Below are 12500 nucleotides of genomic sequence, written 5' to 3'. Positions count from 1 at the left end.
ACTAACGAAGCAGAGCGCTTTCGTGTAATTACATCTTCAGTGCAGATACAAAGAAGGAATTACATAATTCCTTCTTGTGTATCTGCACTGAAGATGTAATTACACGAAAGCGCTCTGCTTCGTTAGTTTACTTTTTCCTAGTGTTTATTTACTCATTTGTGAACACACGCTCTTAGTGTTTTTATTGCATATATACATATATATATATATATATATATATATATATATATATATATATATATAACGGAAGACAAAGGTTATCGTATGCAATAACTTAAACACGGAAAGAAAGGACAAGGACAGCGTGGCGTACAAGTTTCCCTGTGGTGGATGCGACGCAGCTTACTTTGGCGAAACCTCACGAGGAATCGGAAAAACGACATGCGACACCACAGATCATCTAACCCATTAGTGCACGCTACGAACAACGGCCATTTACTCAATTGGAATAATGTAGAGATGCTACACACTGGAATGGAAAAGATGACAAGGAAAACTATAGAAGCAGTTTACTTCAATTTAGCAGTAGCAACTAATCATAGAGAAAGGTTTGTGAACCTAGCACGCGCCTCGGCCGGATTGGTTATCGCAGGGCCACATACAGACCAATCAGCGAGCTCCATTCCAAGACAACCCGACAGACAAAACGCTAGATATTTAAATAAACAGCGTAAGCCCACTTGCCTATACATTTTTTCTCTCTGAAGAAGACTGGCGAAACGTTAGAGAATAAAGTGCATCTGCTCTATCCTTGAAATTCCCTACACCACTCTTTCCACCCATATATATATATATATATATATATATATATATATATATATATATATGTATGTATGCATATACTGTATATGTATATGTATGTGTACCTTGCTACATTTCGTCTTACTAAGGCAGTCGATGAGGTAAAGGGATGTCCCTTCATCCACACGTAACTAAGTGATGTTTCAAAAGAAAACAAATAACTCTTGGATGGATGTGGGATGATGGAAGGGTGGCTGCATGCCTTGTCTGGCTACCTCCCTTATAAGGGAAAAAGAAGCCGCCCTTTGGTATATAGATAGATAGACATATAGGTATACACCAGAGCGGCTGTCCCTGTTTGCTTTCTGGCGTTACGATTCTGTCTAAAAATCTCTTCTAAGACTTTTTTTATCATTATCCTTCCATCTGTTTATCTTGGACAGCTCTAAGGTCTCCTTTCCTTTATCTCCCCGTGAAATGCGATTTTCGGCTTTCTTTCTCCTTCCTTTGCCGCGGAGGACCTTGCCCATAGCATTCTTCTGGTCTTTTAGGTTTTCTATCCTGGGTTGCTTCCTTTATTTCTTGGCTGGATTGTCGTTTTCTCCGGGTTCTTTCATTGATGTCATATACCAGACCTCTATCGAAACTAAGTATTCACAGTTTCTTTTAGCTTCATTCATGTTTTCAAAGTGGGCTCCATTCAGCGAGCCTTTAACCTTTGGAAAGAGTAAGAAGTCTGATGGGGCGAGATCTGGACTGTAACGCGGGTGAGCTAACTCTTCCCTTCAGCATTCTCGAATCAAATCCTTTGAAACCCTTGCAAATTGCCTTGTCATGGTGAAAGAGGATTCCACCTTTTTTTTTCTTTTTTCTTTTTCTTTTTTTTACCAATGCCACTCTCAAATTCCTTAAAACTCCTGCATAGTAATGTCCGTGAGCAGTTCTTTTTCCATTAAGGAAGTACACAATCATCACTCCTTCAGAATCCCAGAACACGGTGCCCCTCACTTTCTGTACTGACCTTTCAGATTTGAACTTTATTAGTCCAGGACCCATTGTCTGGGCTGCAATTTACTTTCAAGATCATACAGATAGATTCACGTTTCATAGCCTATAATAATTCAACTTATAAACAGCTCCATCAGCCTCAATGCTGCTCAGAATTGCCAATGAAAGATCAGTTCGAAGAAAACGGTGGCATGGACGCAACGCTTTTGGGACTCATCGCGCAGAATGCTTGCTGAGTCCTAGATCTTCACGCAAATTTTATTTTACTAAGCCATACAATATTTCCAGGGCCAAAGCTATTTGATTAACTGTCATTCTTCTGTCCTCTTCAATAAGATTTCCTAACAGCATCAATCATATAATAATTTTTCGATGTTCTTGGTCCCCCGTCCGAGAATCATCTTCCAGGTCTTCCCTGCCTTCCCGGAATCATTGAATCCACTTGTAGACGGTTGTTTTCCTTGGATCATCATCGCCATAATCTCTGTGCAAAGCCTCAATAACATGCATCCCCTTCCATTCGAGTTTCATGAAGAATTTAATGTTCATTTTCATCTTAAAAAGGCTCATTTCCATGGTTCACGAAATCAGGTGATTTAGGAGAAACCTCACTGTTCCAATCACTGCATAAATGATTGTAAGTAGCTGACAGTGAGCTAAAGTCTCGGTGATGCATACTAACATGCTTTTTCTTGTCCTCACCTGCTTGAGTTCAAGCAATGACAGTATTCTGCGAACTTTTTTATCTCCCCGATCAAATCTGTCAGTCACGAGGCCTCAATCGCGGATTCCTCTGATCGTGAGTCCCGCTCACTATTGTCTTGCCACGCAGAACGTCTAAAAGAATCGAAACCAGATACGAAGTCTTATATCCGGGGTCTATATGTATATGTGGTGACTCGAACTCAGATTGGTAAATTAGCGGTCTAGCTTAGTGCCATTGCGCTAGCAGGCCATGTGCGTGTGTGTTTGTATTTACCTAGTAGTATCTTACGGGAAGGGGAGCTACGATCGTGGCGTCCCGCTTTTGTATCTTGCAGTGTCTAGTTTGCTCTTAAATTCGTGTATGGTTTTTGCACACACTATTGTTTCGTCCAGTTTGTTCCAAGTGTCTACCACTCTGTGTGGTAAAAAAAAATCAGATCTCCTCTATAACTATCCTTTTTGAGTTTTTTCCATGTCCTCTTGTCCATCTCTTGACCCAACTTAGCAAATATTCTCTATAAAGTATTTCCGTACCTTTGTGTGTGTGTGTGTGTGTGTGTGTGTGTGTGTGTGTGTGTGTGTGTGTGTGTGTGTGTGTGTGTGTGTGTGTGTGTGTGTGTGTGTGTGTGTGTGTGTGTGTGTGTGTGTGTGTGTGTGTGTGTGTGTGTGTGTGTGTGTGTGTGTGTGTGTGTGTGTGTGTGTGTGTGTGTGTGTGTGTGTGTGTGTGTGTGTGTGTGTGTGTGTGTGTGTGTGTGTGTGTGTGTGTGTGTGTGCGTGCGCGCGCGTGTGTGTGTGTGTGTGATTCACCATGGTCTTGGATCACTGTGTGGGTGTGTGTGTATTTCCCTGTGTGTGTGTGTGTGTGTGTGTGTGTGTGTGTGTGTATGTGTCTGTATGCATGCCTATATACAGGATATGTTCCAGGATCAAATCCTCTTTCTTGAAGGTCCCTCAACTGAACAAAATCGACTGACATCATCTTGGATAACAACAAAGACTTCGAAGGCTATTATCCCCTTATGTATTGTCATCACTGTCTCGAAGGACTGAAGCAGTGGTTACCTCTAATGAAACTCGAATAGAAAAAATGAGGATGCTCTTTTAACCCTCTTAAGTCGACGTCCCCGTCAACTAGGTGTGTGAAGTATGACTGAGGGCGTCAAGTGTGACCTACGGACCGCGCTCATCCCATTTTCTATGGCTAAGTGTAACCAACCCCTAATACGTCGTCTCTCAAGCCCCTGGCCGGTTAACTTCCTCAGCCTGGAATCTGTCTTTGGGACACAAGTTACATTTTTCACGTTTCACAAAAGGGAACTATGAAGTCTGATTGAGCTTTTTATTTTTCTTACTTTTCCTGATAACTCAGAAACCAAGCATTGTCAGCGTTTAATAGCTTTTTGTTACTTACTATCGTTATATTACACACACACATACACATATATATATATATATATATACTTATCAACAACAATTCACTTTAATTCTAAGTCATTAAAATCGAGAACCTCGCGGAGGCATACATGCAGAAATTAGAACATGGTACAGCTAAGGACTCGAACCTCCTCTAGCACGTGACAAGTGATAGTGACTTAACCGATTGCGCCATCAAGAGAGATATAAGTTGAGTGCAACATTTCTTATATATTTGTATGCTCGAGTTACCTACACATACAAGAAATTTTGCGGTCAACCCATCTCCGCCATGACAGTGCAATTGGTAAGTATACAACACGGGAAAGTATATATATATATATATATATATATATATATATACATATATGTATGTGTGTGTGTGTATAAATATGTATATATGTATATATATATATATATATATGAAAAAGGTGGAAAAAGAGAGTCACGGGTCTCGTTCCGAATATATTTCTGACCGGTTTTGCTTGTAGCTTTTTCAGAGGAATGAAGCTACAAGCGAAGCCGGTCAGGAATAAACTCGGAACGAGACCCGTGACTCTTTTTCCACCTTTTTCAACTTGTCACAATATCTCAATACATATACATACATATATACATATATACATACATATATATATATATATATACATATATATATATATGTTTGTATACCGCGGGAGTAAATTTTCTCTTAGGCAGGCTTGGTTAAAAGCAACTGCAAATTCAGCACTGATCAATTTCTTCTTCAGAGTTTCCAACTTCCTGAAGGTATCCTCTATAGCAAGGGGTAAAGGAAAGAGTAGATTTCCTAATCCGGTCATTATTGACGTTTCGACTCTACCTGAGTCATTATCAAAATACAAAGATGGAACAAATGCATGGGTTTATATATTACAAAGATGCAGAAATACAGCGTGTGATTGGCTGGAAGGATGACCTTTTTTGGTCCCCTCATGGTTGAGAGGGCGGGACAGTTTCCCACGTACGCTCATTGGCTGGCTTGTCCATTCTCTCGAGCCTCACTTTCTGGAGAAACATGGCCAGCATCTCACAGGTGATGTCCTTCGGCATAACACTGTCATCATTCAGAGAGAGTCCAAGAAGAACCGCCTTGCCTACTTTGAAGCTTTATATATTGCGGATAGTAGCCCGTCTCTGAATTCCCACCAAGACGCCCCTACTATACTGCCTAGTATTAAGCCTTTCAGGAGAAGCAAGCCCCGAGGCAAGACAGAAAACATCACACTACACCCCCGGGGTAGCGAGGCTCGAGAGAACGGACAAGTCAGCCAATGAGCGTACGTGGGAAACTGTCCCCCCCTCTCAACCATGAGGGGACCAAAAATGGTCATCCTTCCAGCCAATCACACGCTGTATTTCTGTATCTTTGTAATATATAAACCCATGCATTTGTTCCATCTTTGTATTTTGATAATGACTCGGGTAGAGTCGAAACGTCAATAATGACCGGTATAGGAAATCTACTCTTTCCTTTACCCCTTGCTATAAAGGATAACTTCAGGAAGTTGGAAACTCTGAAGAAGAAATTGATCAGTGCTGAATTTTCAGTTGCGTTTATCCAAGCCTGCCTAAGAGAAAAAAAAAATATATATATATATATATTATGGAATAAATCACTAGTTGCCTACATACGCTCCTCCGCCTGCGTTATTACTGGCATAATATAAGATGGAGGGGAATGGGTGTCCATGTCTCCCCGCTCCGTTCCCGGGAGGGCGACAAGAGATTCAGGGAGCGACCCCGGACTTCCTCAAGAGCTAATCCTCGAAGGCTTACAAGTTCCAACGACCTCGTCCAAGTAAGAACTTCCTCTGGCACCTAAAGAGTACTACTCTTTATATTACCTTATTTCTTGCTTGTGGACGCATGCCCAGCTACATACATACATACATACATACATACATAGGTACTGTATATACTGTACATATATATTATACATACATACATACACACACATATGTATACAAATGTATATGTATCTATACACACACACACACACACACATATATATATATATATATGTGTGTGTGTGTGTGTGTGTGTGTGTGTGTGTGTGTGTGTGTGTGTGTGTGTGTGTGTGTGTGTGTGTGTGTGTGTGTGTGTGTGTGTGTGTGTGTGTGTGTGTGTGTGTGTGTGTGTGTGTGTGTGTGTGTGTGTGTGTGTGTGTGTGTGTGTGTGTGTGTGTGTGTGTGTGTGTGTGTGTGTGTGTGTGTGTGTGTGTGTAAGAATAGAATCGCCACTGACGGTATTACAACGGTACTACAACGACGAAAGTCCACCAAGGATTCGTATCAGCTTAACCACTATCAATGTGTTGGGCTTAGTTCTCCGTAAAACAAAGTTAGGGCGGCAGTTAGCAGTCGACTTAGTTCTTCGGGAGTTAGATAAACATCCAAGTTGAAAATTCTTAGAGTCCCTATAGCTTAGTTGGTAGAGCTTCGGCCTAGCGTCATGCAAGGCCCCGGTTCGAGTCCGTGGGCGACTGTTGGAATTATTTGATTGACATACACCGTCAATGGCGATTCTATTCATATATATATATATATATATATATGTGTGTGTGTGTGTGTGTGTGTGTGTGTGTTTGTTTGTGTATGTGTGCATTTGAATATACACCCTAATTCATATTCCAACAGGGACTTACAGATGCTGTCCCCCGTAAGAGCACTTGTACGACCTCGACTCTGTGCTGTGATATGGAACAAAAAGCTCCTCTTGCTGGAACTCGTTACTAAAGTAGTAGAATTAGCTAATGCAATGGAAACAAGTATAAGACTCCAAATGCACCCAGAAAGGTCTGGTCTCTCAATGTGGAGCGGAGCAGTGTCATCATCCATGGCCAGGAGCTCTGGTTTCGAAGTCCCAAAACGAAAACACCCAATTATCTGCCCTATTCACGTTTTTTAGCCTTAATCGTCCAATGCTCGACCTGTCTGTCCCCTGTGGGGTCTTCGTGCTTCACCGTGGTGGCTTCATTCGGTTTAGTAAAGCTGCTTGTAGAGTGAGAAGTGCGTGAGACCTTTTGGCACCACTGGAATCAGGCCGACCGTACTGACGACGTCCCAGCACTGAATTGCGACACTTCACGGGTGACTTGGGTTAATGAAGGTCTTGTCTCTAATAAATGAAATCGCTTGGCAAACAAACGAATTAAACATGTGAGAAGACGCCCCCTCACTCACCCACTCACTCCCTAACCCAATCACTCACCAATGCCCTTCTTCTTCTTCATTTTTTCTTTTTATCCTTCTTCCTCCTACAGGACTGTTAGCGGTGCACGGCGGGACGCGCTGTGGGCTGGTGGACCCCGCGGGAGTGCAGCTGCTAGAGGCGGCGCGCTGGGCCGTCAAACGACTCAACGACCGCAAGTTCCTGCCCTTCACCAGACTCGGTAAGAGGAACAACGTCTCCAACTTCGAGGGGAGGGGGGAGATCCTAGCGGCGGAGTGGACGTGCATGTGCATGCAAAACCTCCTCAATATGCGAAAATCAAATAGGTTGAAATCGCTAGGAAAAAGATCGACAAAAACGTTTGGATTACGTCTATAACTTTCTGTCAAAAGAAACCGTATGAGGACGGAGTACAATACGGCAGTTTGCTTGTGAGTGTTCTATCGAGCACATGAATCATGGATCACCTAGATTAGACCTATCGCTTTCGCGAGAACGATTTTTGTGGGAGAGGAAGAGAGATCTGTAGTAAAATGAAATAAAAGTCAAGTATAAAAAGGGATTATTACCACTGAGCACTTTTTAGGGATATTTATTGAGGCTTAATTCATGGCTCAGGAGGCATGTGGCAGGAGACTTGAGGACTGAGACTTGCGTCTACATCACCCAATGAAATCTGAAAAAATGGTTGGAGACATAATTGTAGAGAGAGGCAGAACGACTGAAAAAAATAGTGAGAGGTAAACTGACATGAGAAGATGCAGTCTTAAAGAAAGTTAGAAATGAAGTGAATTGCAGTAGAAAGAAAAAGTTTGATCAGTAACGTCCACATACGAAAGAGTAAGAGCCCGGTTGCGTGGGTAAGCCGGCTTTGGAAGATCATTCGTATGTAGATTGTAGAGAGTGGGGACAAGGACAAGAGCCCTGAGGTACTCCAGTCTTTGGCACAAAGAATCGTGACAGGCAGCCCTGACGCTTCATTCTCACTGTCTTGCAATCCAAGGAATTGCAGAACAACCGTGTGAACGGCAGGGCAAAGTCAAAATAGTGGAATCTGTTCTTATGATCTTCATGTCAGACAGTGTTGAATGCCTTCTCCACATCCTTACAAACCAAAATGGCCTTACCAGGGCGACCGTCTGGCGGTCTTTGGACCCATTAAGCAATCATGGAAACTACGTCTTCAGCAACTCACTCCAGTTGGGAACCAAACTGACAGTCTCTGAGTACCCTTCACCTCCAAGTACCCGGTTAGGGCGACGGCAGAGGACCTGCTCGAACATCTTACCAAAGTACTCTGGAAGGGAGATGGGACAGAAAGGTTTGGGTGCATAAGATAGCTTTCAGGGTGTTAAGTAGGAGGAGAGGATGGAAGGCCTTGAACATGTGTGGGAAGTACCCAGAGGCAAGTGATCTATCGTATAATGTTGTTATGTGTGCGCTCATGTTGTCTAGCATGTGTTTGAGAAGATGTGCATCAATGCCTGAAAGACCAGAGGACTTAATTTTCAGTGCGAAGATGACCGCCTTACCTCCTCCAAAAATATGGAGGAGATAAGAGGGTCATCTTCATCTAATGGGAGATGTCAACTGTCTCATCAGGAGTGACAGGTCTCTACAACTATTCATGTTTTGTGTGTGTGTGTGTGTGTGTGTGTGTGTGTGTGTGTGTGTGTGTGTGTGTGTGTGTGTGTGTGTGTGTGTGTGTGTGTGTGTGTGTGTGTGTGTGTGTGCGTGTGCGTGTGCGTGTGTGTGTGTGTGTGTGTGTGTGTGTGTGTGTGTGTGTGTGTGTGTGTGTGTGTGTGTGTGTGTGTGTGTGTGTGTGTGTGTTCGTGTGTGCACGCGCATGTATGCCCAAATGCGTAGATGACACAAATTGCACTGGGAGGCCGTACAAGTCCAAAGGAGGACTTTAGACCGCAACACGAACCAACAATAAACTTCAAAGAAAAAAGTACATGAAACACTCGAGAGTTCATACGGAATCAGACCTTCATTAACGGCAAAACGACTCCGGGATCATACCATCATCATCAACTGGAGGCGTCGTACGCCAGGGAGCGCGTTACTTCACTCACACGCCGGAGCTAGTCACTATGGTCTATCCGGGCAAGCTCCCATACAGACACCCTTCCCATTCCAAACAACTCTCAACAGGTTCGATAAACTTACCCCTGCCATGAATTTTGTAACCGTCCCCTTCGTCTCCTCCATCGCGGGTTGTCTCTTGTGGAGACAACGCTGAACAGGATCAACATCAGGAAAACGTGCCATTTGCCCATGTACACCGAGTTGACATTCATGAATTATGCTGATGGTAGCAGGGCCTCGACTGAATCTCACAGTACAGTCTCTGGTTTGATATGAACTGATTCCAGCGATATCCCATAATTCTGCGAAGGCATTTTGGTATCAAAAACATCGAGACGCCTCTTCAAGTCAGCACTCAGTGTCCATGCCTCACAGACGTACAGCAAGACAGGGAGCACAAGTGACTTGAAGATTCTAATCTTAGTTCTCCTGCATAAATAGCGATAATGTCATATACACTGATTGAGCGAGTCCATAACCCCACCATGGGCAATCCCTATCCTTCGAAGTACTTCCTGACATGACCCACCACTGTTATGCATTACACTGCCAAGGTATGTCAAGCTTCCCAAGACCTCAATATGCCGGACTGCAGGACAGCAGACAATACCGTATGCAACCCGCGGATCATGGCCTCACCTCCAGGTTTCAGCAACTCTGCACTGATATTGCAGATGCCAGCCGCCTTTCCACCCTTCAACTTTCTCACAGCCTCCTTTACCTCTGTCATAGAGGACAGAGATTCGTCTGTTGGTGGATCAGGAACCACTTGAACATCATCGAGGGGAAACCATCCACTTGGAGGGTCACCCATGAGCAACTGCTGAACGTACTCGTGTATATATATATATATATATATATATATATATATATATATATATATATATATATATATTGAACATTTTTAGAAGCTCCGCCATGGGATACGAACCCTGACCCGTGCGTCGAAAATCACGAGGTCAAGACGCTAGCAACCATGCTACGGTGATGGTTCAAAAGGACTGTACTAGTCCCCGACCACGCTTCACGTAACAATGGAAGATCTAGTCTCAATTTCATCTAATCCCGTATTAGGCGAGCCCTCCGACAAGTTGGGTATGTTTAAGACATATATATATATAGATAGATAGATAGATAGATAGATAGATAGATAGATAGAATATTTGTGTCATTATGACATTTGGAAATAAACTCTCCTACTGGGATTCGAACCCTCGCCTCAACGGCTTGCTTCTTATAAGGAGAAGACCGTTCCGTCACGCCATCCTGACCCTAAGAAATTCCGTTTTGAAGGTTCAGGATAGCTTGACGGTACGGTCTTCGCCAGTAGGAGAGTTTATTTCCAAATATACATATATATATATATATATATATATATATGTATATATATATAGATATATATATATATATATATATATATATATATATGAAACCCTCTATTATTTTTACCCCTACTGATTGATGCCCGTCTCTGCTCGGCCCCGGACAGGTCTGACGGCTTACGACACGTGTGGGACTGAGGACGCCGCCCTGAGGACGGGCGTCGAGGCTGTGGTGAAATCGGGCCTCCTGGACGACCCCGACTGCGGAGACGCCCCGCCCTCCGCCGTCCTTCTCGCCAACACACAGACGCCCTCCCTCCTCCAGTTCCTTCAGGTACGACAGCAGGTTCCTCCGTAGGGTGGTCTTGGGGGACGGAATGAGAGGGGTCATTATGTACTTGGTGAAGAAGGATCAATTGCCTTGTTTTTCCATCTATTTATCTGTTTATCTATTCATGTATCTATTTATTAATACTATCTATTTACCTATCTATTTACCTGTTCATCTGTTTATTTATGTACTTGTTTATATATTTATTTATATATTTGTTTATTAACTGATTTGTTATATTTCTTGTGTAGCCTTCGTAAAAAAAAAATCAGGACTTATATCTGTCAGGGATTTAGGGGCATCCTTACAAATCAGGGTTGTTCAGCATATTTTCGTGATTATAGAGTGACCTTCATCCAGCCCGATCACACTTAACCTCTACAATCCCTCCTTTCCACTGCCGTCCTTTAAATCTGTCCTTTACAAAACCTCTATGATTCCGCCTCTTCGGCGCGGCGTTGTGCCCAACAACGGACAGAAGCGCTGGCGAGTTATCGGCAACGAAGCACGTGCAACGGCCTTTCCTGTATTAATCATTTGGCCATATGCCACGGAGTCCTATTTTATTTTCATTTTTTTTTTTCATTTATCCATCTCTTGATTTATCTATTCAGTTATTTATCTACCTATTTGATGATTTATTTATCTATTTATTATTATCATTATTATTATCATTATTATTAGTATTATTATTATTATTATTATTATTATTATTATTATTATTATTATTATTATTATTATTATTATTAGTAGTAGTATCATTATTATTATCATTATTATAATTATTATTATTATTATTATTTCATCATTATTATCAATATTTTATTATTATTATTATTATTATTATTATTATTGTAGAGACATTGGGACAAATTATGGGAAAGGTAGAGGGGGAAACACGGGTCTTTGTCTGATTATCGAGTTTATTCCTGACCGGATGACTGCCTACTCATTTTTCCAGCGGAGAACAACACCAGTGATATTTTGTCTAAACTCAATGAGGTAGTCGATAATATTCAATTCACCATGGAGAATGAGTCTCTAGGTCGCCTACCATTTCTAGACACAGAAATACACAGACAAGAAAACAAAGTACTCTTCAAAGTTTACAGAAAACCCACAAACAAAGACGATTTAATACACTTCTACAGCGCACACAACGAACGGACCAAAATAGGAATAATAATTGGGTTTTTTCTCAGAGCACTAAGGATATGCAGTAATGAATTTCTAAGCGAAGAAATTCTACATATTACGAATACCTTCAGAGCGCTACAATATCCAGAGGCGCTAATATCCACATCTTTGAGAAAAGCAAAAAGTATCAGGCAACGAAAAGAGAAAGTGGTCAAGAAAGAAACTAAATACCTTCTCGTACCAGGCTCCGATTTTTCACAAATACTGGGGGATGCAATACGACCATTAGGTCTAGAAATAATCAGCGAGGCAGGAAAGAAACTTAAAAATCTAGTAACAACAACAACAACTACACAAACAATTAACGACCTAAGTGTTGTATATAAGATACCATGCAGCAAATGTGATAAATCTTACTATGGCGAGACCCACAGAGGGCTTATGACCAGAATCAAAGAGCACAAAGCAGACTTAAAATACCACAGGCTTTCCAACGCGATGGTGGGTCATATAGAACAAGAAGGTCATATGCCCGATTGGCTACAATCAGAAGTGATGGA

General features: G+C 42.1%; 1 protein-coding gene across 2 annotated transcripts in view; it reads left to right on the top strand.

Annotated features, from left to right (window-relative positions):
* The window catches only part of LOC143025018 (protein bride of sevenless-like), a 38586-nt gene that overhangs the window by 11241 nt on the left and 14845 nt on the right, over positions 1 to 12500 (top strand). For both annotated transcript variants that reach the window (XM_076184624.1, XM_076184622.1), the window contains exons 3-4: positions 7151 to 7279; positions 10640 to 10806. In XM_076184624.1, coding sequence (XP_076040739.1) covers positions 7151 to 7279; positions 10640 to 10806 — 296 coding nt within the window. The remainder of the gene's footprint in view (positions 1 to 7150; positions 7280 to 10639; positions 10807 to 12500) is intronic.

This window comes from Oratosquilla oratoria, chromosome 4, assembly GCF_046742065.1.
Source record: "Oratosquilla oratoria isolate Oo_2021 chromosome 4, ASM4674206v1, whole genome shotgun sequence".
In the NCBI taxonomy this organism is placed as follows: Eukaryota; Metazoa; Arthropoda; class Malacostraca; order Stomatopoda; family Squillidae; genus Oratosquilla; species Oratosquilla oratoria.
The sequence above is the reverse complement of the archived record's forward strand: the minus strand, read 5'-3'. Positions and strand labels throughout refer to the sequence as shown.